This window comes from Pelodiscus sinensis, chromosome 18 (genome assembly GCF_052426305.1).
Source record: "Pelodiscus sinensis isolate ZL-2025 chromosome 18, ASM5242630v1, whole genome shotgun sequence".
Lineage (NCBI taxonomy): Eukaryota > Metazoa > Chordata > Testudines > Trionychidae > Pelodiscus > Pelodiscus sinensis.
This window is the reverse complement of record NC_143069.1, coordinates 34,447,081-34,474,953: the sequence shown is the minus strand read 5'-3', so window position 1 is coordinate 34,474,953 and position 27,873 is coordinate 34,447,081. Positions and strand designations below refer to the sequence as shown.

Sequence of the window (27,873 nt, the reverse complement as noted above, 5' to 3'; positions counted from 1 at the left end):
CGCCCGCGCCAAGATGGCGGCCGGAGCGCACTACAACTCCCATGAGGCCATGCTCCGCCTTGCGCGGTGCGCCCGGGAACATGGCGGAGGCGGCGGCGCGAGTGGGCTGACGGGAGTGGTAGTCCGAGCCCTTCCGCTTCCGCCCCTCGCGCCGTTCCCGACGAGCCCTGTCGGCGAGGACCACAACTCCCAGGAGCCCGCGCGAAGGGAGCCCGGCCAACGGGGCGGGGCGGGGCGCCGCGCCTCCCGCGGGGCCTGCCGGGAATTGTAGTCCCGCCCCCGCCCGCCCGCGCGCGTTCCAGCGGGCGTGCCCCGGCAGAAAACTACAACTCCCGCCGTGCCCCGCGGCCGGGCGGGGGCGGGGCCAGCAAGGGGCGGAGAAGGAGAAGACGGCGACAACATGGCGGCCAGGGCCGCCCCAGAGCGCTGGGAGCTGTGAGGGGGCGGGGAGGAGCCCAGGAGCCAGCCCCCGGCTAGGGGCGGGGGGTCCGGCCCCCCGACCCCGCCCCCCCGCCATGGGGGTGCAGGGCTTCCAGGAGTTCGTGGAGAAGCGCTGCCCGGGCGCCGTGGTGCCCGTCGACCTGCTCAGGCTGGCCCGGGCCGTGGGGGGCCGCGGGGGGCCCCCCTGCTGCAGCCTGGCCGGCTACCCCCAGCCGCTGCCCGGGCCCTGCCCCCCGCTGCCGGCCGCCCACTCCCAGCATGCTCCGGGGCTGGCGGCCCACTCCCAGCATGCTCCGGGGCTGGCGACGGTGGTGGCCCACTCCCAGCATGCTCCGGGGCTGGCAACGGTGGCGGCCCACTCCCAGCATGCTCCGGGGCTGGCGACGGTGGCGGCCCACTCCCAGCATGCTCCGGGGCTGGCGACGGTGGCGGCCCACTCCCAGCATGCTCCGGGGCTGACGACGGTGGCGGCCCACTCCCAGCATGCTCCGGGGCTGGCGACGGTGGCGGCCTACTCCCAGCATGCTCCGGGGCTGGCGGCCCACTCCCAGCATGCTCCGGGGCTGGTGACGGTGGCGGCCCACTCCCAGCATGCTCCGGGGCTGACGACGGTGGCGGCCCACTCCCAGCATGCTCCGGGGCTGGCGACGGTGGCGGCCCACTCCCAGCATGCTCCGGGGCTGGCGACGGTGGCGGCCCACTCCCAGCATGCTCCGGGGCTGGTGACGGTGGCGGCCCACTCCCAGCATGCTCCGGGGCTGGTGACGGTGGCGGCCCACTCCCAGCATGCTCCGGGGCTGGCGACGGCCTGCCCGGCTCGGCTGCTGGTGGACGCGGACTCGGCCCTGCAGCGGCTGTACGGCGGCTACCAGACGGACTGGGTATGCGGTGGCCAGTGGAACGCCATGGTGGGCTACCTGGCGGCTCTGTCCCAGGCCTGCCTCTGCCAGGGCGGGCTGGAGCTGGCCGTCATCTTCAATGGCGGGCTGGGCAAGGAGCGGCTGCCGGAGTGGGGCCGCAGAGCCCAGGCCGCGCGGCAGACGGCCCAGCTCATCGCTGGGCACGTGAGCAGCAAGGGCACGCCTCCCCCCCGCGCCTGGTTCCTGCCCCCCGCCTGCCTGGGGCACTGCATCCGCCTGGCCATGATCCGCTTCCGGGTCCAGGTAGGAGAAGGCGGCTGCACCTTGCCCGCCTGGCCACAGGCCCTGCCCCCTGCCGGCCCTGAGCACCCTGCTCCCTAGCCCCCCGGCTGCCTCCATGCCCTCTTCTTCCCCACGCTGTCTCCTTGCCCTGCGCTTTGGCCTTCTGTCTGCTCCTCTCCCAGCCAGCAGTGCTACCTGGCTCGGCAATTGCTTCCAGCACTGGCCAAGCCCTACCTACGTAGTGTTATATGCGGCTGTTCCCCAGCTGCCCTGCCCCAGAGGTGGCTGCAATTCAGTGCTGGGTGACTGATGTTCACGTGTATCTTTGGGTTCCTCTATCACCATCAAGAGTGGTTCTCTTTGGACCTTGAATGTGGTCTCCTGGTGGTGCCAGGGGTCTTGCCCTGAGCAGGGGAAACTGAGGCAGAAACAGGGCTGAGGCTGCTGCCTTCCTCTGAGAGCTTCTGATGAGGCGAGAGCGGGGATTTCTGCTCCAGTGCACCGTAAGGGGAGACCCAGGGGGACTTGGCGACACAGCCAGCAGCAGGGCTGTGGAATGGCGGGGGGGAGCCATGGGCTGCCGCAGGGGAGGGAAGAAACACCCACTGGAGACGTTTCCACGGCAGTTCTGGGTGGAGCTGCCTGTTCCGTACCCGGGGTAGCTCTGCGTTCGGGTGAGCGCTGCGCCCCACTGCCTGCTGCGCTCAGGAGGGACGGCTTCTCTCTCTCTGCCCCCTCCTGTGGCCCGGCAGAGGTGGGGCAGGCCAGGCCAGCAAGCCGCTGCAGTCCTGTACAGGACCCCCCTTCCCTCTCCTAGGGGCCTTGGGCATGCCCCATTCTCCGCTCCCCGATTCCTGGCCCATTCCCCCACCACAGGGCCGTGACCGCCTCCTCCCCGCAGGTCTTCCAGAGCCTGGAGGACCATCACCTGGAGGTGGTGTCCTTCTTCCGGGAGCGTGGCTTCCACGGGCTGCTGGCCCACGACGCCGAGTTTGCCCTGGCCAGCCTGCCCTGCTACTTCAGCGCCCAGGCCCTCAAGCTGAGCTGGAACGGCAAGAGCCTCACCACCAACCAGTTCCTCATGCACCAGGTGGCCAAGCAACTGGGTCTCAAGCTCTCCAGCTTCCCCATCTTCGCCGCCCTGCTGGGTAGGGGTCTGCCCCCTCCAGCTGGGGCCTGCGCGGGATCGGCAGGGGCCCCCTGCAGGCCCCCGGGGCAGGACAGCTGGGGGGCCACTCTGGGCAGCCTCTCTCTGCTCTGGGGGGACACCTGAGATTGGGGGCCTCTCTTGGCAAGATCTCTGTGGTTGGGGGGACATGTCGGGGGTGGGGGTCTCCAGGCAAGGTCTCTGGTCGGGGGCACATGGGAGGGGTGGGGGGTCTCTAAGGTCTCTGTGGTTGGGGGGACATGTCGGGGGTGGGGGTCTCCAGGCAAGGTCTCTGGTCGGGGGCACATGGGAGGGGTGGGGGGTCTCTAAGGTCTCTGGTCGGGGGCACATGGGAGGGGTGGGGGGTCTCTAAGGTCTCTGGTCGGGGGCACATGGGAGGGGTGGGGGGTCTCTAAGGTCTCTGGTCGGGGGCACATGGGAGGGGTGGGGGGTCTCTAAGGTCTCTGGTCGGGGGGACACGGGAGGGGTGGGGGGTCTCTAAGGTCTCTGTGGTCGGGGGCACACGGGAGGGGTGGGGGGTCTCTAAGGTCTCTGTGGTCGGGGGCACACGGGAGGGGTGGGGGGTCTCTAAGGTCTCTGTGGTCGGGGGCACACGGGAGGGGTGGGGGGTCTCTAAGGTCTCTGGTCGGGGGGACACGGGAGGGGTGGGGGTCTCTAAGGTCTCTGTGGTCGGGGGGACATGGGAGGGGTGGGGGTCTCTAAGGTCTCTGGTCGGGGGCACATGGGAGGGGTGGGGGGGTCTCTAAGGTCTCTGTGGTCGGGGGGACATGGGAGGGGTGGGGGGTCTCTAAGGTCTCTCTGGTCGGGGGCACATGGGAGGGGTGGGGGGTCTCTAAGGTCTCTCTGGTCGGGGGCACATGGGAGGGGTGGGGGTCTCTAAGGTCTCTGGTCGGGGGCACATGGGAGGGGTGGGGGGTCTCTAAGGTCTCTGGTCGGGGGCACATGGGAGGGGTGGGGGTCTCTAAGGTCTCTGGTCGGGGGGACATGGGAGGGGTGGGGGGTCTCTAAGGTCTCTGTGGTCGGGGGCACATGGGAGGGGTGGGGGGTCTCTAAGGTCTCTGTGGTCGGGGGCACATGGGAGGGGTGGGGGGTCTCTAAGGTCTCTGGTCGGGGGGACATGGGAGGGGTGGGGGTCTCTAAGGTCTCTGGTCGGGGGCACATGGGAGGGGTGGGGGGTCTCTAAGGTCTCTGGTCGGGGGCACATGGGAGGGGTGGGGGTCTCTAAGGTCTCTCTGGTCGGGGGCACATGGGAGGGGTGGGGGGTCTCTAAGGTCTCTGGTCGGGGGCACATGGGAGGGGTGGGGGTCTCTAAGGTCTCTCTGGTCGGGGGCACATGGGAGGGGTGGGGGTCTCTAAGGTCTCTCTGGTCGGGGGCACATGGGAGGGGTGGGGGTCTCTAAGGTCTCTCTGGTCGGGGGCACATGGGAGGGGTGGGGGGTCTCTAAGGTCTCTCTGGTCGGGGGGACATGGGAGGGGTGGGGGGTCTCTAAGGTCTCTGTGGTCGGGGGCACATGGGAGGGGTGGGGGGTCTCTAAGGTCTCTGTGGTCGGGGGCACATGGGAGGGGTGGGGGGTCTCTAAGGTCTCTGGTCGGGGGCACATGGGAGGGGTGGGGGGTCTCTAAGGTCTCTGTGGTCGGGGGCACACGGGAGGGGTGGGGGGTCTCTAAGGTCTCTCTGGTCGGGGGCACACGGGAGGGGTGGGGGGTCTCTAAGGTCTCTCTGGTCGGGGGCACACGGGAGGGGTGGGGGGTCTCTAAGGTCTCTCTGGTCGGGGGCACACGGGAGGGGTGGGGGGTCTCTAAGGTCTCTGTGGTCGGGGGCACATGGGAGGGGTGGGGGGTCTCTAAGGTCTCTGTGGTCGGGGGCACATGGGAGGGGTGGGGGGGTCTCTAAGGTCTCTGTGGTCGGGGGCACACGGGAGGGGTGGGGGGTCTCTAAGGTCTCTGTGGTCGGGGGGACACGGGAGGGGTGGGGGGGTCTCTAAGGTCTCTGTGGTCGGGGGGACACGGGAGGGGTGGGGGGGTCTCTAAGGTCTCTGTGGTCGGGGGGACATGGGAGGGGTGGGGGGTCTCTAAGGTCTCTGTGGTCGGGGGCACATGGGAGGGGTGGGGGGGTCTCTAAGGTCTCTCTGGTCGGGGGGACATGGGAGGGGTGGGGGGTCTCTAAGGTCTCTGTGGTCGGGGGGACATGGGAGGGGTGGGGGGGTCTCTAAGGTCTCTGTGGTCGGGGGCACATGGGAGGGGTGGGGGGGTCTCTAAGGTCTCTCTGGTCGGGGGGACATGGGAGGGGTGGGGGGTCTCTAAGGTCTCTCTGGTCGGGGGCACATGGGAGGGGTGGGGGGTCTCTAAGGTCTCTCTGGTCGGGGGCACATGGGAGGGGTGGGGGGTCTCTAAGGTCTCTGTGGTCGGGGGCACATGGGAGGGGTGGGGGGTCTCTAAGGTCTCTGTGGTCGGGGGCACATGGGAGGGGTGGGGGGTCTCTAAGGTCTCTGTGGTCGGGGGCACATGGGAGGGGTGGGGGGTCTCTAAGGTCTCTGGTCGGGGGCACATGGGAGGGGTGGGGGGTCTCTAAGGTCTCTGTGGTCGGGGGCACATGGGAGGGGTGGGGGTCTCTAAGGTCTCTGGTCGGGGGCACATGGGAGGGGTGGGGGGTCTCTAAGGTCTCTGGTCGGGGGGACATGGGAGGGGTGGGGGGTCTCTAAGGTCTCTCTGGTCGGGGGCACATGGGAGGGGTGGGGGTCTCTAAGGTCTCTGGTCGGGGGGACATGGGAGGGGTGGGGGGTCTCTAAGGTCTCTGTGGTCGGGGGCACATGGGAGGGGTGGGGGTCTCTAAGGTCTCTGTGGTCGGGGGCACATGGGAGGGGTGGGGGGTCTCTAAGGTCTCTCTGGTCGGGGGCACATGGGAGGGGTGGGGGGTCTCTAAGGTCTCTGGTCGGGGGCACATGGGAGGGGTGGGGGTCTCTAAGGTCTCTCTGGTCGGGGGCACATGGGAGGGGTGGGGGGTCTCTAAGGTCTCTGGTCGGGGGGACATGGGAGGGGTGGGGGGTCTCTAAGGTCTCTCTGGTCGGGGGCACATGGGAGGGGTGGGGGTCTCTAAGGTCTCTGGTCGGGGGCACATGGGAGGGGTGGGGGTCTCTAAGGTCTCTGGTCGGGGGGACATGGGAGGGGTGGGGGGTCTCTAAGGTCTCTCTGGTCGGGGGGACATGGGAGGGGTGGGGGGTCTCTAAGGTCTCTCTGGTCGGGGGCACATGGGAGGGGTGGGGGGTCTCTAAGGTCTCTGTGGTCGGGGGCACATGGGAGGGGTGGGGGGTCTCTAAGGTCTCTGTGGTCGGGGGCACATGGGAGGGGTGGGGGGTCTCTAAGGTCTCTGTGGTCGGGGGCACATGGGAGGGGTGGGGGGTCTCTAAGGTCTCTGTGGTCGGGGGCACATGGGAGGGGTGGGGGGTCTCTAAGGTCTCTGTGGTCGGGGGCACATGGGAGGGGTGGGGGGTCTCTAAGGTCTCTGGTCGGGGGCACATGGGAGGGGTGGGGGGTCTCTAAGGTCTCTGTGGTCGGGGGCACATGGGAGGGGTGGGGGTCTCTAAGGTCTCTCTGGTCGGGGGGACATGGGAGGGGTGGGGGGTCTCTAAGGTCTCTGGTCGGGGGGACATGGGAGGGGTGGGGGTCTCTAAGGTCTCTGTGGTCGGGGGGACATGGGAGGGGTGGGGGGTCTCTAAGGTCTCTGTGGTCGGGGGGACATGGGAGGGGTGGGGGTCTCTAAGGTCTCTGGTCGGGGGCACATGGGAGGGGTGGGGGTCTCTAAGGTCTCTCTGGTCGGGGGCACATGGGAGGGGTGGGGGGGTCTCTAAGGTCTCTGTGGTCGGGGGGACATGGGAGGGGTGGGGGGTCTCTAAGGTCTCTCTGGTCGGGGGCACATGGGAGGGGTGGGGGGTCTCTAAGGTCTCTCTGGTCGGGGGCACATGGGAGGGGTGGGGGTCTCTAAGGTCTCTGGTCGGGGGCACATGGGAGGGGTGGGGGGTCTCTAAGGTCTCTGGTCGGGGGCACATGGGAGGGGTGGGGGTCTCTAAGGTCTCTCTGGTCGGGGGACATGGGAGGGGTGGGGGTCTCTAAGGTCTCTGGTCGGGGGCACATGGGAGGGGTGGGGGGTCTCTAAGGTCTCTGGTCGGGGGCACATGGGAGGGGTGGGGGGTCTCTAAGGTCTCTGGTCGGGGGCACATGGGAGGGGTGGGGGGTCTCTAAGGTCTCTAGTCGGGGGCACATGGGAGGGGTGGGGGTCTCTAAGGTCTCTCTGGTCGGGGGACATGGGAGGGGTGGGGGGTCTCTAAGGTCTCTGGTCGGGGGCACATGGGAGGGGTGGGGGGTCTCTAAGGTCTCTGTGGTCGGGGGCACATGGGAGGGGTGGGGGGTCTCTAAGGTCTCTGGTCGGGGGCACATGGGAGGGGTGGGGGGTCTCTAAGGTCTCTCTGGTCGGGGGCACATGGGAGGGGTGGGGGGTCTCTAAGGTCTCTCTGGTCGGGGGCACATGGGAGGGGTGGGGGGTCTCTAAGGTCTCTGTGGTCGGGGGCACATGGGAGGGGTGGGGGGTCTCTAAGGTCTCTGTGGTCGGGGGCACATGGGAGGGGTGGGGGGTCTCTAAGGTCTCTGGTCGGGGGCACATGGGAGGGGTGGGGGGGTCTCTAAGGTCTCTGTGGTCGGGGGCACATGGGAGGGGTGGGGGGTCTCTAAGGTCTCTGGTCGGGGGCACATGGGAGGGGTGGGGGTCTCTAAGGTCTCTCTGGTCGGGGGCACATGGGAGGGGTGGGGGGTCTCTAAGGTCTCTCTGGTCGGGGGCACATGGGAGGGGTGGGGGGTCTCTAAGGTCTCTCTGGTCGGGGGCACATGGGAGGGGTGGGGGGTCTCTAAGGTCTCTCTGGTCGGGGGCACATGGGAGGGGTGGGGGGTCTCTAAGGTCTCTGGTCGGGGGCACATGGGAGGGGTGGGGGGTCTCTAAGGTCTCTGGTCGGGGGCACATGGGAGGGGTGGGGGGGTCTCTAAGGTCTCTGGTCGGGGGCACATGGGAGGGGTGGGGGGTCTCTAAGGTCTCTGGTCGGGGGCACATGGGAGGGGTGGGGGGTCTCTAAGGTCTCTCTGGTCGGGGGCACATGGGAGGGGTGGGGGGTCTCTAAGGTCTCTGTGGTCGGGGGCACATGGGAGGGGTGGGGGTCTCTAAGGTCTCTGTGGTCGGGGGCACATGGGAGGGGTGGGGGGTCTCTAAGGTCTCTGGTCGGGGGCACATGGGAGGGGTGGGGGGTCTCTAAGGTCTCTCTGGTCGGGGGCACATGGGAGGGGTGGGGGGTCTCTAAGGTCTCTGGTCGGGGGCACATGGGAGGGGTGGGGGGGTCTCTAAGGTCTCTGGTCGGGGGCACATGGGAGGGGTGGGGGTCTCTAAGGTCTCTGGTCGGGGGCACATGGGAGGGGTGGGGGGTCTCTAAGGTCTCTGGTCGGGGGCACATGGGAGGGGTGGGGGGGTCTCTAAGGTCTCTGGTCGGGGGCACATGGGAGGGGTGGGGGGTCTCTAAGGTCTCTGGTCGGGGGCACATGGGAGGGGTGGGGGTCTCTAAGGTCTCTCTGGTCGGGGGCACATGGGAGGGGTGGGGGGTCTCTAAGGTCTCTCTGGTCGGGGGCACATGGGAGGGGTGGGGGGTCTCTAAGGTCTCTGGTCGGGGGCACATGGGAGGGGTGGGGGGTCTCTAAGGTCTCTCTGGTCGGGGGGACATGGGAGGGATGGGGGGGTCTCTAAGGTCTCTCTGGTCGAGGGGACATGGGAGGGGTGGGGGGTCTCTAAGGTCTCTGTGGTCGGGGGCACATGGGAGGGGTGGGGGTCTCTAAGGTCTCTGGTCGGGGGGACATGGGAGGGGTGGGGGGTCTCTAAGGTCTCTCTGGTCGGGGGCACATGGGAGGGGTGGGGGTCTCTAAGGTCTCTCTGGTCGGGGGGACATGGGAGGGGTGGGGGGGTCTCTAAGGTCTCTGGTCGGGGGCACATGGGAGGGGTGGGGGTCTCTAAGGTCTCTGGTCGGGGGCACATGGGAGGGGTGGGGGGTCTCTAAGGTCTCTGGTCGGGGGCACATGGGAGGGGTGGGGGGGTCTCTAAGGTCTCTGGTCGGGGGCACATGGGAGGGGTGGGGGGTCTCTAAGGTCTCTGGTCGGGGGCACATGGGAGGGGTGGGGGTCTCTAAGGTCTCTCTGGTCGGGGGCACATGGGAGGGGTGGGGGGTCTCTAAGGTCTCTCTGGTCGGGGGCACATGGGAGGGGTGGGGGGTCTCTAAGGTCTCTGGTCGGGGGCACATGGGAGGGGTGGGGGGTCTCTAAGGTCTCTCTGGTCGGGGGGACATGGGAGGGGTGGGGGGGTCTCTAAGGTCTCTCTGGTCGAGGGGACATGGGAGGGGTGGGGGGTCTCTAAGGTCTCTGTGGTCGGGGGCACATGGGAGGGGTGGGGGTCTCTAAGGTCTCTGGTCGGGGGGACATGGGAGGGGTGGGGGGTCTCTAAGGTCTCTCTGGTCGGGGGCACATGGGAGGGGTGGGGGTCTCTAAGGTCTCTCTGGTCGGGGGGACATGGGAGGGGTGGGGGGTCTCTAAGGTCTCTGGTCGGGGGCACATGGGAGGGGTGGGGGTCTCTAAGGTCTCTGGTCGGGGGGACATGGGAGGGGTGGGGGGTCTCTAAGGTCTCTGGTCGGGGGGACATGGGAGGGGTGGGGGGTCTCTAAGGTCTCTCTGGTCGGGGGCACATGGGAGGGGTGGGGGGTCTCTAAGGTCTCTCTGGTCGGGGGCACATGGGAGGGGTGGGGGTCTCTAAGGTCTCTCTGGTCGGGGGCACATGGGAGGGGTGGGGGGGTCTCTAAGGTCTCTCTGGTCGGGGGCACATGGGAGGGGTGGGGGGTCTCTAAGGTCTCTCTGGTCGGGGGCACATGGGAGGGGTGGGGGTCTCTAAGGTCTCTCTGGTCGGGGGCACATGGGAGGGGTGGGGGGTCTCTAAGGTCTCTGTGGTCGGGGGGACATGGGAGGGGTGGGGGTCTCCAGGCAAGGTCTCTGGTCGGGGGCACATGGGAGGGGTGGGGGTCTCTAAGGTCTCTCTGGTCGGGGGCACATGGGAGGGGTGGGGGTCTCTAAGGTCTCTGTGGTCGGGGGAACATGGGAGGGGTGGGGGGTCTCTAAGGTCTCTGTGGTCGGGGGGACATGGGAGGGGTGGGGGTCTCCAGGCAAGGTCTCTGGTCGGGGGCACATGGGAGGGGTGGGGGGTCTCTAAGGTCTCTGGTCGGGGGCACATGGGAGGGGTGGGGGGGTCTCTAAGGTCTCTGTGGTCGGGGGCACATGGGAGGGGTGGGGGGTCTCTAAGGTCTCTGGTCGGGGGCACATGGGAGGGGTGGGGGGTCTCTAAGGTCTCTGGTCGGGGGCACATGGGAGGGGTGGGGGGTCTCTAAGGTCTCTCTGGTCGGGGGCACATGGGAGGGGTGGGGGGTCTCTAAGGTCTCTGGTCGGGGGCACATGGGAGGGGTGGGGGGTCTCTAAGGTCTCTGGTCGGGGGCACATGGGAGGGGTGGGGGGGTCTCTAAGGTCTCTGGTCGGGGGCACATGGGAGGGGTGGGGGGTCTCTAAGGTCTCTGGTCGGGGGCACATGGGAGGGGTGGGGGGTCTCTAAGGTCTCTGTGGTCGGGGGCACATGGGAGGGGTGGGGGGTCTCTAAGGTCTCTGGTCGGGGGCACATGGGAGGGGTGGGGGGTCTCTAAGGTCTCTGGTCGGGGGCACATGGGAGGGGTGGGGGGTCTCTAAGGTCTCTGGTCGGGGGCACATGGGAGGGGTGGGGGGTCTCTAAGGTCTCTGGTCGGGGGCACATGGGAGGGGTGGGGGGTCTCTAAGGTCTCTGTGGTCGGGGGCACATGGGAGGGGTGGGGGTCTCCAGGCAAGGTCTCTGGTCGGGGGCACATGGGAGGGGTGGGGGTCTCTAAGGTCTCTGGTCGGGGGGACATGGGAGGGGTGGGGGGTCTCTAAGGTCTCTCTGGTCGGGGGCACATGGGAGGGGTGGGGGTCTCTAAGGTCTCTGGTCGGGGGGACATGGGAGGGGTGGGGGGTCTCTAAGGTCTCTCTGGTCGGGGGCACATGGGAGGGGTGGGGGGTCTCTAAGGTCTCTGGTCGGGGGCACATGGGAGGGGTGGGGGTCTCTAAGGTCTCTGGTCGGGGGGACATGGGAGGGGTGGGGGGTCTCTAAGGTCTCTCTGGTCGGGGGCACATGGGAGGGGTGGGGGGTCTCTAAGGTCTCTCTGGTCGGGGGCACATGGGAGGGGTGGGGGTCTCTAAGGTCTCTGGTCGGGGGGACATGGGAGGGGTGGGGGGTCTCTAAGGTCTCTGGTCGGGGGCACATGGGAGGGGTGGGGGTCTCTAAGGTCTCTGGTCGGGGGGACATGGGAGGGGTGGGGGTCTCTAAGGTCTCTGGTCGGGGGGACATGGGAGGGGTGGGGGGTCTCTAAGGTCTCTGGTCGGGGGCACATGGGAGGGGTGGGGGTCTCTAAGGTCTCTGGTCGGGGGGACATGGGAGGGGTGGGGGTCTCTAAGGTCTCTGGTCGGGGGCACATGGGAGGGGTGGGGGTCTCTAAGGTCTCTGGTCGGGGGCACATGGGAGGGGTGGGGGTCTCTAAGGTCTCTGGTCGGGGGGACATGGGAGGGGTGGGGGGTCTCTAAGGTCTCTGGTCGGGGGGACATGGGAGGGGTGGGGGTCTCTAAGGTCTCTGGTCGGGGGCACATGGGAGGGGTGGGGGTCTCTAAGGTCTCTGGTCGGGGGGACATGGGAGGGGTGGGGGTCTCTAAGGTCTCTGGTCGGGGGCACATGGGAGGGGTGGGGGTCTCTAAGGTCTCTGGTCGGGGGCACATGGGAGGGGTGGGGGGTCTCTAAGGTCTCTCTGGTCGGGGGCACATGGGAGGGGTGGGGGGTCTCTAAGGTCTCTCTGGTCGGGGGCACATGGGAGGGGTGGGGGGTCTCTAAGGTCTCTCTGGTCGGGGGCACATGGGAGGGGTGGGGGTCTCTAAGGTCTCTGGTCGGGGGCACATGGGAGGGGTGGGGGGTCTCTAAGGTCTCTGGTCGGGGGCACATGGGAGGGGTGGGGGTCTCTAAGGTCTCTGGTCGGGGGCACATGGGAGGGGTGGGGGGTCTCTAAGGTCTCTCTGGTCGGGGGCACATGGGAGGGGTGGGGGTCTCTAAGGTCTCTGGTCGGGGGCACATGGGAGGGGTGGGGGGTCTCTAAGGTCTCTGGTCGGGGGCACATGGGAGGGGTGGGGGGTCTCTAAGGTCTCTCTGGTCGGGGGCACATGGGAGGGGTGGGGGTCTCTAAGGTCTCTGGTCGGGGGCACATGGGAGGGGTGGGGGTCTCTAAGGTCTCTGGTCGGGGGCACACCTGGGGGGCTGGACTCTCTCGGCCTGGGCTCTCTGGAGGGGATCGGGTAGGACCCCTTTGGGCTAAGGCTGCTCTCCAGGCAGGAGGGCTGGAGGGGGGGCTCTACGGGGGTGGGGGGGTGTCTCTGGCTGGGGGGGCTGGGATTGCGTGAACGAAGGGCGCCGCCCCTGCGCGCGTATGCAAATGAGAGAATTCCTAGGAAGCAGCTATTCCAATCAGGACGTGCCTCATTTGCATACACGCGCCGGAGTCCTGGGCCTGTACCCCGAGTCCCCCGTGGGCAGGCTCCGTGACCCCCCTTTCCTGCGGGGGAGGGGCTCTGCTCACGAGGGCCGGTGTGATCCCGCCCCCAGGGAACCACATCCTCCCGGACGAGGACCTGGCTGCTTTCCACTGGAGCTTGCTGGGGCCGGACCACCCGCTGGCATCGCTGAAGGTAGCACCCTGGGGCCTGGCCTCCCTTGCCCCTCTGCAGGGTGGGGGGCTGGGACTGTCCCAAACGGGGGCCCTGAGCACGGGGAAGGGCGGGGGACGAGGGGAATTGCAGGCACGGTCCTGGGAGAGAAGCAAACGGGGTTCACAGTCACGCCAGTGCAGACTGGTCGGGACACGTGGGGGGCTGGGACTCGGCAGGCCTGTGGGCGGGTGGGGGGGCGGGCCCGTGGGGAGTCGTGGGGGGCTGGGACTCTGGGCAGGCCTGTGGGCGGGTGGGGGGGCGGGCCCGTGGGGAGTCGTGGGGGGCTGGGACTCTGGGCAGGCCTGTGGGCGGGTGGGGGGGCGGGCCCGTGGGGAGTCGTGGGGGGCTGGGACTCTGGGCAGGCCTGTGGGCGGGTGGGGGGGCGGGCCCGTGGGGAGTCGTGGGGGGCTGGGACTCGGCAGGCCTGTGGGCGGGTGGGGGGGCGGGCCCGTGGGGAGTCGTGGGGGGCTGGGACTCGGCAGGCCTGTGGGCGGGTGGGGGGGCGGGCCCGTGGGGAGTCGTGGGGGGCTGGGACTCGGCAGGCCTGTGGGCGGGTGGGGGGGCGGGCCCGTGGGGAGTCGTGGGGGGCTGGGACTCGGCAGGCCTGTGGGAGGGTGGGGGGGCGGGCCCGTGGGGAGTCGTGGGGGGCTGGGACTCTGGGCAGGCCTGTGGGCGGGTGGGGGGGCGGGCCCGTGGGGAGTCGTGGGGGGCTGGGACTCTGGGCAGGCCTGTGGGCGGGTGGGGGGGCGGGCCCGTGGGGAGTCGTGGGGGGCTGGGACTCGGCAGGCCTGTGGGCGGGTGGGGGGGCGGGCCCGTGGGGAGTCGTGGGGGGCTGGGACTCGGCAGGCCTGTGGGCGGGTGGGGGGGCGGGCCCGTGGGGAGTCGTGGGGGGCTGGGACTCGGCAGGCCTGTGGGCGGGTGGGGGGGCGGGCCCGTGGGGAGTCGTGGGGGGCTGGGACTCGGCAGGCCTGTGGGCGGGTGGGGGGGCGGGCCCGTGGGGAGTCGTGGGGGGCTGGGACTCGGCAGGCCTGTGGGCGGGTGGGGGGGCGGGCCCGTGGGGAGTCGTGGGGGGCTGGGACTCGGCAGGCCTGTGGGCGGGTGGGGGGGCGGGCCCGTGGGGAGTCGTGGGGGGCTGGGACTCGGCAGGCCTGTGGGCGGGTGGGGGGACGGGCCCGTGGGGAGTCGTGGGGGGCTGGGACTCAGCAGGCCTGTGGGCGGGTGGGGGGGCGGGCCCGTGGGGAGTCGTGGGGGGCTGGGACTCGGCAGGCCTGTGGGCGGGTGGGGGGGCGGGCCCGTGGGGAGTCGTGGGGGGCTGGGACTCTGGGCAGGCCTGTGGGCGGGTGGGGGGGCGGGCCCGTGGGGAGTCGTGGGGGGCTGGGACTCGGCAGGCCTGTGGGCGGGTGGAGGGGCGGGCCCGTGGGGAGTCGTGGGGGGCTGGGACTCGGCAGGCCTGTGGGCGGGTGGGGGGGCGGGCCCGTGGGGAGTCGTGGGGGGCTGGGACTCTGGGCAGGCCTGTGGGTGGGTGGGGGGGCGGGCCCGTGGGGAGTCGTGGGGGGCTGGGACTCGGCAGGCCTGTGGGCGGGTGGGGGGCGGGCCCGTGGGGAGTCGTGGGGGGCTGGGACTCTGGGCAGGCCTGTGGGCGGGTGGGGGGGCGGGCCCGTGGGGAGTCGTGGGGGGCTGGGACTCGGCAGGCCTGTGGGCGGGTGGGGGGGCGGGCCCGTGGGGAGTCGGGGGGCTGGGACTGCGAGTGGCCTGTGGGCGGGTGGGGCGGGCCCGTGGGGAGTCGGGGGGCTGGGACTCGGCAGGCCTGTGGGCGGGTGGGGGGGCGGGCCCGTGGGGAGCTCAAAGGGCTGGGACTCTGGGCAGCCCTGTGGGCGGGTGGGGGGCGAGCCCGTGGGGAGTCGTGGGGCTGGGACTCTGGGCAGGCCTGTGGGCGGGTGGGGGGCGGGCCCGTGGGAGTCGTGGGGCTGGGACTCTCAGCAGGCCTGTGGGTGGGTGGGGGCGGCTCCGTGGGGAGTCGTGGGGGCTGGGACTCGGCAGGCCTGTGGGCGGGTGGGGGGTGGGCCCGTGGGGAGCCGTGGGGGGCTGGGACTTCTGGGCAGGCCTGTGGGCGGGTGGGGGCGGGCCCGTGGGGAGTCGTGGGGCTGGGACTCTGGGCAGGCCTGTGGGCGGGTGGGGGGCGGGCCCGCGGGGAGTCGCGGGGGCTGCCCGGCAGGGCTCAGGGCGGGTGGGGGGGTGGGCCCGTGGGGAGTCGGGGGGGGCTGGGACTCGGCAGGCCTGTGGGCGGGGGGTGGGGCCTGGGAGTCGGGGGGGCTGGACTCGGGGCCTGTGGGCGGGGGGGGCGGGCCCGGCGGGGGAGTCGTGGGGGGCTGGGACTCTGGGCAGGCCTGGGGCGGGGGCGGGCCCGCGGGGAGTCGCGGGGGGCTGGGACTGCAGGCCTGTGGGCGGGGTGGGGGGGGTGGCCCGTGGGGAGTCGTGGGGGGCTGGGACTCGGCAGGCCTGTGGGCGGGTGGGGGGCGGGGCCCGGCGGGGGGAGTCGTGGGGGGCTGGGACTCTGGGCAGGCCTGTGGGCGGGTGGGGGGCGGGGCCTGCGGGGGGAGTCGTGGGGGGCTGGGACTCTGGGCAGGCCTGTGGGCGGGTGGGGGCGGGCCCGTGGGGAGTCGTGGGGCTGGGACTCTGGGCAGGCCTGTGGGCGGGTGGGGGGCGGGCCCTGCGGGGAGTCGTGGGGGCTGGGACTCTGGGCAGGCCTGTGGGCGGGTGGGGGCGGGCCCGGCGGGGAGTCGGGGGGCTGGGACTCTGGGCAGGCCTGTGGGCGGGGTGGGGCGGCCCGTGGGGAGTCGTGCGGTGGGGCTGGACGGGCCTGTGGGCGGGTGGGGGGGCGGGCCCGTGGGGAGTCGGGGGGGCTGGGACTCGGCAGGCCTGTGGGCGGGGTGGGGGCGGGGCCCGTGGGGAGCCGGCGGGGGCTGGGACTCGGCAGGCCTGTGGGCGGGTGGGGGGCGGGGCTCCGTGGGGAGTCGGGGGGCTGGGACTCTGGGCAGGCCTCGTGGGCGGGTGGGGGGCGGCCCGTGGGGAGTCGGGGGGCTGGGACTCTGGGCAGGCCTGTGGGCGGGTGGGGGCGGGCCCGTGGGGAGTCGTGGGGGCTGGGACTCTGGGCAGGCCTGTGGGCGGGTGGGGGCGGGGCCCGCGGGGACACGGGGCCAGGGACCGGGCAGGCCTGTGGGCGGCGGGGGGGCGGGCCCGTGGAGTCGTGGGGGGCTGGGACTCTGGGCAGGCCTGTGGGCGGGTGGGGGCGGGCCCGTGGGGAGTCGTGGGGGCTGGGACTCGGGCAGGCCTGTGGGCGGGTGGGGGGCGGCCCGTGGGGAGTCGTGGGGGGCTGGGACTCGGCAGGCCCGGGCGGGTGGGGGGGCGGGCCCATGGGGAGTCGTGCGGGGGCTGGGACTCGGCAGGCGAAGGGTGGGGGGCGGGGCCCGTGGGGAGTCGTGGGGGCTGGGACTGGGCAGGCCTGTGGGCGGGTGGGGGCGGGCCCGTGGGGAGTCGGGGGGCTGGGACTCGGGGCAGGCCTGTGGGCGGGTGGGGGGCGGCCCGTGGGGAGTCGGGGGCTGGGACTCGGCAGGCCTGTGGGCGGGTGGGGGCGGGCCCGTGGGAGTCGTGGGGGGCTGGGACTGGCAGGCCTGTGGGTGGGTGGGGGGCGGGGCCTGGGGAGTCGCGGGGGGCTGGGACTCTGGGCAGGCCTGTGGGCGGGTGGGGGGCGCTCCCAGCCCAGGGGCCTGCGGGTGTGAGATGCTGAGCAGCGCCGCGTTCCCCTGTGCCAGGTCCGCGCCCACCAGTCTGCCTGCCGCCCTGCGACGTGGTGACTGCGTCGTCTCGGAGTACGTGGGCGCCATCGCGGAGCCCTGCGACCTGACGCCGTGGGCAGAGACGTCTTCAAACACTCTGGTGAGTTGGGCAGGCCTGGCTTGCTGCCCCGAGTTGGTCCCCTGGCAGCCAGCTGCTGCCAGACCCCGAGGCCGGGGCCCCTCTGGGTGCGGAGAGACCCTCTTGGGGCCGGCGTCGGGGCCCCTCTGGGTGCGGAGAGACCCCTGGGGCCGAGGCCGGGGCCCCTCTGGGTGCGGAGAGACCCCTGGGGCCGAGGCCAAGGCCCCCCTGGGTGCGGAGAGAGACCCTGGGGCCGAGGCCGTGGCCCCCTGGGTGCGGAGAGACCCCTGGGGCCGAGGCCGGGGCCCCTGGGTGCGGAGAGACCCCTGGGGCCGAGGCCGGGGCCCCTCTGGGTGCGGAGAGACCCCTGGGGGCCGGGCCGGGGCCCCTCTGGGTGCGGAGAGGTCCCTGGGGCCGAGGCCAAGGCCCCTCTGGGTGCGGAGAGACCCCTGGGGCCGAGGCCGGGGCCCCTCTGGGTGCGGAGAGACCCCTGGGGCCGAGGCCGGGGCCCCCTCTGGGTGCGGAGAGACCCCTGGGGCCGAGGCCGGGGCCCCTCTGGGTGCGGAGAGACCCCTGGGGCCGAGGCCGGGGGCCCCTCTGGGTGCGGAGAGACCCCTGGGGCCGAGGCCAAGGCCCCTCTGGGTGCGGAGAGACCCTGCCGAGGCCGGGCCCTCTGGGTGCGGAGAGACCCCTGGGGCCGAGGCCGGGCCCTCTGTGCGGAGAGACCCTGGGGCCGAGGCCGGGGCTGTGGCCTGCTGGCATCTGTGACGGCTGCCGGGGGCCCCGACCCTGCACCCCTTCCCCTCCCGGCAGCCAGACGAGCGCAGAGGCCGGGCAGAGCCTTAGTGCTCCCGGGTCCCTCGAGTCCTTCTCGGCCTTGCACGCATCTCACCCCAGCCTAGAGCAGACTGGGCCGCCCTCGCTCCCTGCGCGCGCGCCTGGCTCTCGCTTCTGCTCGGCTGGCGCTCGGCGCCCTCACCCTCTGCCTGGCTGGCGTCATTTCGCTGCAATTGCTGCGTCATTTTCCTCACTTTCTAGGCCTGCTGCGTCATTGCTTTAATTACATGTCATTTTCGTTTTCACTATTGGCGTCATTTCGCTTCTAATTGTTGAGGCCATTGCCTTCTTCCTGTTTTTATACCATTGGCGCTGCCTTCTCACTTTCTAGCACTATTATAGCTATTTCTTCTCATTTTTATACCACAGGCTATTCTCCTCTTTTCCTTACATGAGCTATTATGTCATTCTCACTTTAGAAATTATGCTTCGTCATTTCTGTTCCGCTTGGCGCTCATTCTCATTTCTGTTCATTGGCGCTCATTCTCATTTTCTGACGATGGCCATTCTCTTCCTGCTTTGCTCATTGCGTCTATTTCTTTCACTTCTGTTCATTGGCGTCATTCTTCCTCATTTAGCTCATTGGTCATTCTTTCCTGCTTGTCTGAGGCCATTCTCACATTCTAGACCATTGAGGCTATTTTCCTATTTGTTCTGAGGCCATTCTTTATTTCTGTTCATTGGCGTCCCTTCATTGGGTTTGTTCATTGAGTACCATTCTCACATCTTGTTCATTGGTCATTTTCATTATTTCTATCGCTGAGGCCATTCTCATTTATACTATTATACTATTCTCATTATTGTTTTATATACCATTGGAGGCCATTTTCACATTTTTATCCATTATACCACCCTCGCCGCCCTGCCCGCCGGCGCCCTCCTCCCCCTCCCCGCCCTGCCCGCCGGCGCCCGCCCTCCCCCTCCCCGCCCTGCCCGCCGGCGCCCCCCTGCCCGCCGGCACCCGCCTCCCCCTCGCCCCCCTGCCCGCCGGCGCCCGCCTCCCCCCTCGCCGCCCTGCCCGCCGGCGCCCGCCTCCCCCCTCCCCGCCCTGCCCGCCGGCACCCGCCCTCCCCTCCCGCTCCCCGCCCTGCCCGCCGGCGCCCGCCTCCCCCTCCCCGCCCTGCCCGCCGGCGCCCCCTGCCCGCCGGCGCCCGCCTCCCCCTCGCCCCCCTGCCCGCCGGCACCCGCCTCCCCCTCGCCGCCCTGCCCGCCGGCGCCCGCCTCCCCCTCCCCGCCCTGCCCGCCGGCGCCCGCCTCCCCCTCGCCCCCCTGCCCGCCGGCGCCCGCCGGCGCCCGCCTCCCCCTCGCCCCCCTGCCCTCCGGCGCCCGCCTCCCCCTCGCCCCCCTGCCCGCCGGCGCCCGCCTCCCCCTCGCCCCCCTGCCCGCCGGCGCCCGCCTCCCCCTCGCCCCCCTGCCCGCCGGCGCCCGCCTCCCCCTCGCCGCCCTGCCCGCCGGCGCCCGCCTCCCCCTCGCCCCCCTGCCCGCCGGCGCCCGCCTCCCCCTCGCCCCCTGCCCGCCGGCGCCCGCCGGCGCCCGCCTCCCCCTCGCCCCCCTGCCCACCGGCGCCCGCCTCCCCCTCGCTCCCCTGCCCGCCGGCGCCCGCCTCCCCCTCGCCGCCCTGCCCGCCGGCGCCCACCTCCCCCTCGCCGCCCTGCCCGCCGGCGCCCTCCTCCCCCTCCCCGCCCTGCCCGCCGGCGCCCCGCCTCCCCCTCCCCGCCCTGCCCGCCGGCGCCCTCCTCCCCCTCCCCGCCCTGCCCGCCGGCGCCCGCCTCCCACTCGCCCCCCTGCCCGCCGGCGCCCGCCTCCCCCTCGCCGCCCTGCCCGCCGGCGCCCTCCTCCCCCTCCCCGCCCTGCCCGCCGGCGCCCTCCTCCCCCTCCCCGCCCTGCCCGCCGGCGCCCGCCTCCCCTCCCCCGCCCTGCCCGCCGGCGCCCCCCTGCCCGCCGGCGCCCGCCTCCCCCTCGCCCCCCTGCCCGCCGGCGCCCGCCTCCCCCTCGCCGCCCTGCCCGCCAGCGCCCGCCTCCCCTCCCCGCCCTGCCCGCCGGCGCCCCGCCTCCCCCTCGCCCCCCTGCCCCGCCGGCGCCCGCCTCCCCTCGCCTCCCTGCCCGCCGGCGCCCGCCTCCCCCTCGCCGCCCTGCCCGCCGGCGCCCGCCTCCCCCTCGCCCCCCTGCCTGCCGGCGCCGCCGGCGCCCGCCTCCCCCTCGCCCCCCTGCCCGCCGGCGCCCGCCTCCCCCTCGCCGCCCTGCCCGCCGGCGCCCGCCTCCCCCTCGCCACCCTGCCCGCCGGCGCCCGCCTCCCCCTCGCCGCCCTGCCCGCCGGCGCCCGCCTCCCCCTCGCCCCCTGCCCGCCGGCGCCCGCCTCCCCCTCGCCGCCCTGCCCGCCGGCGCCCGCCTCCCCCTCGCCCCCCTGCCCGCCGGCGCCCGCCTCCCCCTCGCCCCCCTGCCCGCAAGCGCCCGCCTCCCCCTCGCCGCCCTGCCCGCCGGCGCCCCGCCTCCCCCTCGCCCCCCTGCCCGCCGGCGCCCGCCTCCCCCCTCGCCGCCCTGCCCGCCGGCGCCCGCCTCCCCTCGCCGCCCTGCCCGCCGGCGCCCGCCTCCCCTCCCCGCCCTGCCCGCCGGCGCCCGCCTCCCCCTCGCCCCCCTGCCCGCCGGCGCCCGCCGGCGCCCGCCTCCCCCTCGCCTCCCTGCCCGCCGGCGCCCGCCTCCCCCTCGCCCCCCTGCCCGCCGGCGCCCCGCCTCCCCCTCGCCCCCCTGCCCGCCGGCGCCCGCCTCCCCCTCGCCGCCCTGCCCGCCGCGCGCCCGCTCCCCCTCGCCCCCCTGCCCGCCGGCGCCCGCCTCCCCCTCGCCGCCCTGCCCGCCGGCGCCCGCCTCCCCCTCGCCCCCCTGCCCGCCGGCGCCCGCCTCCCCCTCGCCGCCCTGCCCGCCGGCGCCCGCCTCCCCCTCCCCGCCCTGCCCGCCGGCACCCGCCTCCCCCTCCCGCTCCCCGCCCTGCCCGCCGGCGCCCGCCTCCCCCTCCCCGCCCTGCCCGCCGGCGCCCCCTGCCCGCCGGCGCCCGCCTCCCCCCTCGCCCCCCTGCCCGCCGGCACCGCCTCCCCCTCGCCGCCCTGCCCGCCGGCGCCCGCCTCCCCCTCCCCGCCCTGCCCGCCGGCGCCCGCCTCCCCCTCGCCCCCCTGCCCGCCGGCGCCCGCCGGCGCCCGCCTCCCCCTCGCCCCCCTGCCCTCCCGGCGCCCGCCTCCCCCTCGCCCCCCTGCCCGCCGGCGCCCGCCTCCCCCTCGCCCCCCTGCCCGCCGGCGCCCGCCTCCCCCTCGCCCCCCTGCCCGCCCGGCGCCCGCCTCCCCCTCGCCGCCCTGCCCGCCGGCGCCCGCCTCCCCCTCGCCCCCCTGCCCGCCGGCGCCCGCCTCCCCCTCCCCGCCCTGCCCGCCGGCGCCCGCCTCCCCCTCGCCCCCCTGCCCGCCGGCGCCCGCCGGCGCCCGCCTCCCCCTCGCCCCCCTGCCCACCGGCGCCCGCCTCCCCCTCGCTCCCCTGCCCGCCGGCGCCCGCCTCCCCCTCGCCGCCCTGCCCGCCGGCGCCCACCTCCCCCTCGCCGCCCTGCCCGCCGGCGCCCTCCTCCCCCTCCCCGCCCTGCCCGCCGGCGCCCGCCTCCCCCTCCCCGCCTGCCCGCCGGCGCCCTCTCCCCCTCCCCGCCTGCCCGCCGGCGCCCGCCTCCCACTCGCCCCCCTGCCCGCCGGCGCCCGCCTCCCCCTCGCCGCCCTGCCCGCCGGCGCCCTCCTCCCCCTCCCCGCCCTGCCCGCCGGCCGCCCTCCTCCCCCTCCCCGCCCTGCCCGCCGGCGCCCGCCTCCCCCTCCCCGCCCTGCCCGCCGGCGCCCACCTGCCCGCCGGCGCCCGCCTCCCCCTCGCCCCCCTGCCCGCCGGCGCCCGCCTCCCCCTCGCCGCCTGCCCGCCAGCGCCCGCCTCCCCCTCCCCGCCCTGCCCGCCGGCGCCCGCCTCCCCCTCGCCCCCCTGCCCGCCGGCGCCCGCGGCGCCCGCCTCCCCCTCGCCTCCCTGCCCGCCGGCGCCCGCCTCCCCCTCGCCGCCCTGCCCGCCGGCGCCCGCCTCCCCCTCGCCCCCCTGCCTGCCGGCGCCCGCCGGCGCCCGCCTCCCCTCGCCTCCCTGCCCGCCGGCGCCCGCCTCCCCCTCGCCCCCTGCCCGCCGGCGCCCGCCTCCCCTCGCCTCCCTGCCCGCCGGCGCCCGCCTCCCCCTCGCCCCCCTGCCCGCCGGCGCCCGCCTCCCCCTCGCCCCCCTGCCCGCCGGCGCCCGCCTCCCCCCTCGCCCCCCTGCCCGCCGGCGCCCGCCTCCCCCTCGCCCCCCTGCCCGCCGGCGCCCGCCTCCCCTCGCCCCCCTGCCCGCCGGCGCCCGCCTCCCCTCGCCGCCCTGCCCGCCGGCGCCCTCCTCCCCCTCCCCGCCCTGGACGCCGGCGCCCTCCTCCCCCTCCCCGCCCTGCCCGCCGGCGCCCGCCTCCCCCTCGCCCCCTTCCCGCCGGCGCCCGCCTCCCCCTCGCCGCCCTGCCCGCCGGCGCCCGCCTCCCCCTCCCCGCCCTGCCCGCCGGCGCCCGCCTCCCCCTCGCCCCCCTGCCCGCCGGCGCCCGCCGGCGCCCGCCTCCCCCTCGCCTCCCTGCCCGCCGGCGCCCGCCTCCCCCTCGCCCCCCTGCCCGCCGCGCCCGCCTCCCCCTCGCCCCCCTGCCCGCCGGCGCCCGCCTCCCCCTCGCCGCCCTGCCCGCCGGCGCCCTCCTCCCCCTCCCCGCCCTGGCCGCCGGCGCCCTCCTCCCCCTCCCCGCCCTGCCCGCCGGCGCCCGCTCCCCCCTCGCCCCCTGCCCGCCGGCGCCCGCCTCCCCCTCGCCGCCCTGCCCGCCGGCGCCTCCTCCCCCCTCCCTGCCCTGCCCGCCGGCGCCCTCCTCCCCTCCCCGCCCTGCCCGCCGGCGCCCGCCTCCCCCTCCCCGCCCTGCCCGCCGGCGCCCCCCTGCCCGCCGGCGCCCGCCTCCCCCCTCGCCCCCTGCCCGCCGGCGCCCGCCTCCCCCTCGCCCCCCTGCCCGCCGGCGCCCGCCTCCCCCTCGCCGCCCTGCCCGCCGGCGCCCGCCTCCCCCTCCCGCCCTGCCCGCCGGCGCCCGCCTCCCCCTCGCCCCCTGCCCGCCGGCGCCCGCCTCCCCCTTGCCCCCCTGCCCGCCGGCGCCCGCCTCCCCCTCGCCCCCTGCCTGCCGGCGCCCGCCTCCCCCTCGCCCCCCTGCCCGCCGGCGCCCGCCTCCCCTCGCCCCCCTGCCCGCCGGCGCCCGCCTCCCCTCGCCCCCCTGCCCGCCGGCGCCCGCCTCCCCCTCGCCCCCCTGCCCGCCGGCGCCCGCCTCCCCCTCGCCCCCCTGCCCCGCCGGCGCCCGCTCCCCCTCGCCGCCCTGCCCGCCGGCGCCCGCTCCCCTCCGCCCCCCTGCCCGCCGGCGCCCGCCTCCCCCTCCGCCCCCCTGCCCGCCGGCGCCCCGCCGCCCCTCGCCCCCCTGCCCGCCGGCGCCCGCCTCCCCCTCGCCCCCCTGCCCGCCGGCGCCCGCCTCCCCCTCGCCCCCCTGCCCGCCGGCGCCCGGCCCTCCCCCTCGCCCCCCTGCCCGCCGGCGCCCGCCTCCCCCTCGCCCCCCTGCCCGCCGGCGCCCGCCTCCCCCTCGCCCCCCTGCCCGCCGCGCCCGCCTCCCCCTCGCCCCCTGCCCGCCGGCGCCCGCCTCCCCCTCGCCCCCCTGCCCGCCGGCGCCCGCCTCCCCCCTCGCGGCCCAGGGTGCACAGCGGACAGCAAGCGTAGGGCCCCCCCGCTCAGTCACACCCCCGCCCCCGCAGGCCCCTGTGGCTCCCTCTCCAGCTCCGGTGCGAGCGGGTGGGTTTGGCAGCCCCGCCTGGGCCCCTCTCAGTTCCCGGCCGGGCTTTGCTCCTCAGTCCAGGACGGAGGATAAGAGTGCCCCCGGCGCCCGTGGACCCGGCCTCCTTCGGACGTGAGTATCGGCCCCCTGCTGCGACAGGCCAGGCTGCAAGGGTGGGGCCCTTGCCGGCTTTCCGCAGCATCCCTGCGCTTCCCAGCAGACCCCACTTCCCTCCTCGGGCCAGGAGAGGCCCGGCAGTCCTGCCCTCCAGCTCCCCGCTCTGACCACTAGCCCCCACTGCCCTCCCCTGGCCAGGAGAGACCCCAGGAACCGTGGCTCCCTGCTCCCACCACTAGCCCCCACTGCCCTCCCCTGGCCAGGAGAGACCCCAGGAACCGTGGCTCCCTGCTCCCACCACTAGCCCCCACTGCCCTCCCCTCGCCAGGAGAGACCCCAGGAACCGTGGCTCCCAGCTCCCACCACTAGCCCCCACTGCCCTCCCCTCGCCAGGAGAGACCCCAGGAACCGTGGCTCCCTGCTCCCACCACTAGCCCCCACTGCCCTCCCCTGGCCAGGAGAGACCCCAGGAACCGTGGCTCCCAGCTCCCACCACTAGCCCCCACTGCCCTCCCCTCGCCAGGAGAGCCCAGGAACCGTGGCTCCCAGCTCCCACCACTAGCCCCCACTGCCCTCCCCTCGCCAGGAGAGCCCAGGAACCGTGGCTCCCTGCTCCCACCACTAGCCCCCACTGCCCTCCCCTGGCCAGGAGAGACCCCAGGAACCGTGGCTCCCTGCTCCCACCACTAGCCCCCACTGCCCTCCCCTGGCCAGGAGAGACCCCAGGAACCGTGGCTCCCAGCTCCCACCACTAGCCCCCACTGCCCTCCCCTCGCCAGGAGAGACCCCAGGAACCGTGGCTCCCTGCTCCCACCACTAGCCCCCACTGCCCTCCCCTCGCCAGGAGCCCTGGCTCCCTGCTCCCACCACTAGCCCCCACTGCCCTCCCCTCGCCAGGAGAGACCCCAGGAACCGTGGCTCCCTGCTCCCACCACTAGCCCCCACTGCCCTCCCCTCGCCAGGAGAGCCCAGGAACCGTGGCTCCCTGCTCCCACCACTAGCCCCCACTGCCCTCCCCTCGCCAGGAGAGCCCAGGAACCGTGGCTCCCTGCTCCCACCACTAGCCCCCACTGCCCTCCCCTTGCCAGGAGAGACCCAGGAACCGTGGCTCCCAGCTCCCACCACTAGCCCCCACTGCCCTCCCCTCGCCAGGAGACCCCAGGAACCGTGGCTCCCAGCTCCCACCACTAGCCCCCACTGCCCTCCCCTCGCCAGGAGAGCCCAGGAACCGTGGCTCCCTGCTCCCACCACTAGCCCCCACTGCCCTCCCCTCGCCAGGAGAGACCCCAGGAACCGTGGCTCCCTGCTCCCACCACTAGCCCCCACTGCCCTCCCCTCGCCAGGAGCCCTGGCTCCCTGCTCCCACCACTAGCCCCCACTGCCCTCCCCTCGCCAGGAGAGACCCCAGGAACCGTGGCTCCCTGCTCCCACCACTAGCCCCCACTGCCCTCCCCTCGCCAGGAGAGCCCAGGAACCGTGGCTCCCTGCTCCCACCACTAGCCCCCACTGCCCTCCCCTCGCCAGGAGAGCCCAGGAACCGTGGCTCCCTGCTCCCACCACTAGCCCCCACTGCCCTCCCCTTGCCAGGAGAGACCCCAGGAACCGTGGCTCCCAGCTCCCACCACTAGCCCCCACTGCCCTCCCCTCGCCAGGAGAGCCCAGGAACCGTGGCTCCCAGCTCCCACCACTAGCCCCCACTGCCCTCCCCTCGCCAGGAGAGCCCAGGAACCGTGGCTCCCTGCTCCCACCACTAGCCCCCACTGCCCTCCCCTCGCCAGGAGAGCCCAGGAACCGTGGCTCCCTGCTCCCACCACTAGCCCCCACTGCCCTCCCCTCGCCAGGAGAGACCCCAGGAACCGTGGCTCCCTGCTCCCACCACTAGCCCCCACTGCCCTCCCCTTGCCAGGAGAGACCCCAGGAACCGTGGCTCCCAGCTCCCACCACTAGCCCCCACTGCCCTCCCCTCGCCAGGAGAGCCCAGGAACCGTGGCTCCCAGCTCCCACCACTAGCCCCCACTGCCCTCCCCTCGCCAGGAGAGACCCCAGGAACCCTGGCTCCCTGCTCCCACCACTAGCCCCCACTGCCCTCCCCTCGCCAGGAGAGACCCCAGGAACCGTGGCTCCCAGCTCCCACCACTAGCCCCCGCTGCCCTCCCCTCGCCAGGAGAGACCCCAGGAACCCTGGCTCCCTGCTCCCACCACTAGCCCCCACTGCCCTCCCCTGGCCAGGAGAGACCCCAGGAACCGTGGCTCCCAGCTCCCACCACTAGCCCCCACTGCCCTCCCCTCGCCAGGAGAGCCCAGGAACCGTGGCTCCCAGCTCCCACCACTAGCCCCCACTGCCCTCCCCTCGCCAGGAGAGACCCCAGGAACCCTGGCTCCCTGCTCCCACCACTAGCCCCCACTGCCCTCCCCTGGCCAGGAGAGACCCCAGGAACCGTGGCTCCCAGCTCCCACCACTAGCCCCCACTGCCCTCCCCTCGCCAGGAGAGCCCAGGAACCGTGGCTCCCTGCTCCCACCACTAGCCCCCACTGCCCTCCCCTCGCCAGGAGAGCCCAGGAACCGTGGCTCCCAGCTCCCACCACTAGCCCCCACTGCCCTCCCCTCGCCAGGAGAGACCCCAGGAACCCTGGCTCCCTGCTCCCACCACTAGCCCCCGCTGCCCTCCCCTCGCCAGGAGAGCCCAGGAACCGTGGCTCCCTGCTCCCACCACTAGCCCCCACTGCCCTCCCCTCGCCAGGAGAGACCCCAGGAACCGTGGCTCCCTGCTCCCACCACTAGCCCCCGCTGCCCTCCCCTCGCCAGGAGAGCCCAGGAACCGTGGCTCCCTGCTCCCACCACTAGCCCCCACTGCCCTCCCCTCGCCAGGAGAGACCCCAGGAACCGTGGCTCCCTGCTCCCACCACTAGCCCCCGCTGCCCTCCCCTCGCCAGGAGAGCCCAGGAACCGTGGCTCCCTGCTCCCACCACTAGCCCCCACTGCCCTCCCCTCGCCAGGAGAGCCCAGGAATCGTGGCTCCCTGCTCCCACCACTAGCCCCCACTGCCCTCCCCTCGCCAGGAGAGCCCAGGAACCGTGGCTCCCTGCTCCCACCACTAGCCCCCACTGCCCTCCCCTCGCCAGGAGAGACCCCAGGAACCCTGGCTCCCTGCTCCCACCACTAGCCCCCACTGCCCTCCCCTCGCCAGGAGAGCCCAGGAACCGTGGCTCCCTGCTCCCACCACTAGCCCCCACTGCCCTCCCCTCGCCAGGAGAGACCCCAGGAACCGTGGCTCCCTGCTCCCACCACTAGCCCCCACTGCCCTCCCCTCGCCAGGAGAGACCCCAGGAACCGTGGCTCCCAGCTCCCACCACTAGCCCCCACTGCCCTCCCCTCGCCAGGAGCCCTGGCTCCCTGCTCCCACCACTAGCCCCCACTGCCCTCCCCTCGCCAGGAGCCCTGGCTCCCTGCTCCCACCACTAGCCCCCACTGCCCTCCCCTCGCCAGGAGCCCTGGCTCCCTGCTCCCACCACTAGCCCCCGCTGCCCTCCCCTCGCCAGGAGAGACCCCAGGAACCGTGGCTCCCTGCTCCCACCACTAGCCCCCACTGCCCTCCCCTCGCCAGGAGCCCTGGCTCCCCGCTCCCACCACTAGCCCCCGCTGCCCTCCCCTCGCCAGGAGCCTGGCTCCCAGCTCCCACCACTAGCCCCCACTGCCCTCCCCTCACCGGGAGCCCTGGCTCCCAGCTCCCACCACTAGCCCCTGCTGCCCTCCCCTCGCCAGGAGAGACCCCAGAAGCCCTGGCTCCCAGCTCCCACCACTAGCCCCCACTGCCCTCCCCTCGCCAGGAGCCCTGGCTCCCCGCTCCCACCACTAGCCCCCACTGCCCTCCCCTCGCCAGGAGCCCTGGCTCCCCGCTCCCACCACTAGCCCCCACTGCCCTCCCCTCGCCACGAGCCCTGGCTCCCCGCTCCCACCACTAGCCCCCACTGCACTCCCCTCGCCAGGAGCCCTGGCTCCCCGCTCCCACCACTAGCCCCCGCTGCCCTCCCCTCGCCAGGAGCCCTGGCTCCCCGCTCCCACCACTAGCCCCCGCTGCCCTCCCCTCGCCAGGAGCCCTGGCTCCCCGCTCCCACCACTAGCCCCCACTGCCCTCCCCTCGCCAGGAGCCCTGGCTCCCCGCTCCCACCACTAGCCCCCGCTGCCCTCCCCTCGCCAGGAGCCCTGGCTCCCTGCTCCCACCACTAGCCCCCGCTGCCCTCCCCTCGCCAGGATTCCTGGCTTCCAGCTCCCACCACTAGCCCCCGCTGCCCTCCCCTCGCCAGGATTCCTGGCTTCCAGCTCCCACCACTAGCCCCCGCTGCCCTCCCCTCGCCAGGAGCCCTGGCTCCCTGCTCCCACCACTAGCCCCCACTGCCCTCCCCTCGCCAGGAGCCCTGGCTCCCTGCTCCCACCACTAGCCCCCACTGCCCTCCCCTCGCCAGGAGCCCTGGCTCCCAGCTCCCACCACTAGCCCCCGCTGCCCTCCCCTCGC

General features: G+C 73.9%; 1 protein-coding gene across 1 annotated transcript in view; it reads left to right on the top strand.

Moving 5' to 3' along the window:
• Window positions 1-352: 352 nt before the first annotated feature.
• The window catches only part of FAM120C (family with sequence similarity 120 member C), a 47,558-nt gene continuing 20,037 nt past the window's right edge, over window positions 353-27,873 (top strand). The window contains 6 exon segments of the mRNA XM_089770453.1: window positions 353-1,604; window positions 2,485-2,731; window positions 12,527-12,609; window positions 16,443-16,455; window positions 16,458-16,499; window positions 23,324-23,374. Coding sequence (XP_089626579.1) covers window positions 516-1,604; window positions 2,485-2,731; window positions 12,527-12,609; window positions 16,443-16,455; window positions 16,458-16,499; window positions 23,324-23,374 — 1,525 coding nt within the window. The 5' untranslated portion in view covers window positions 353-515.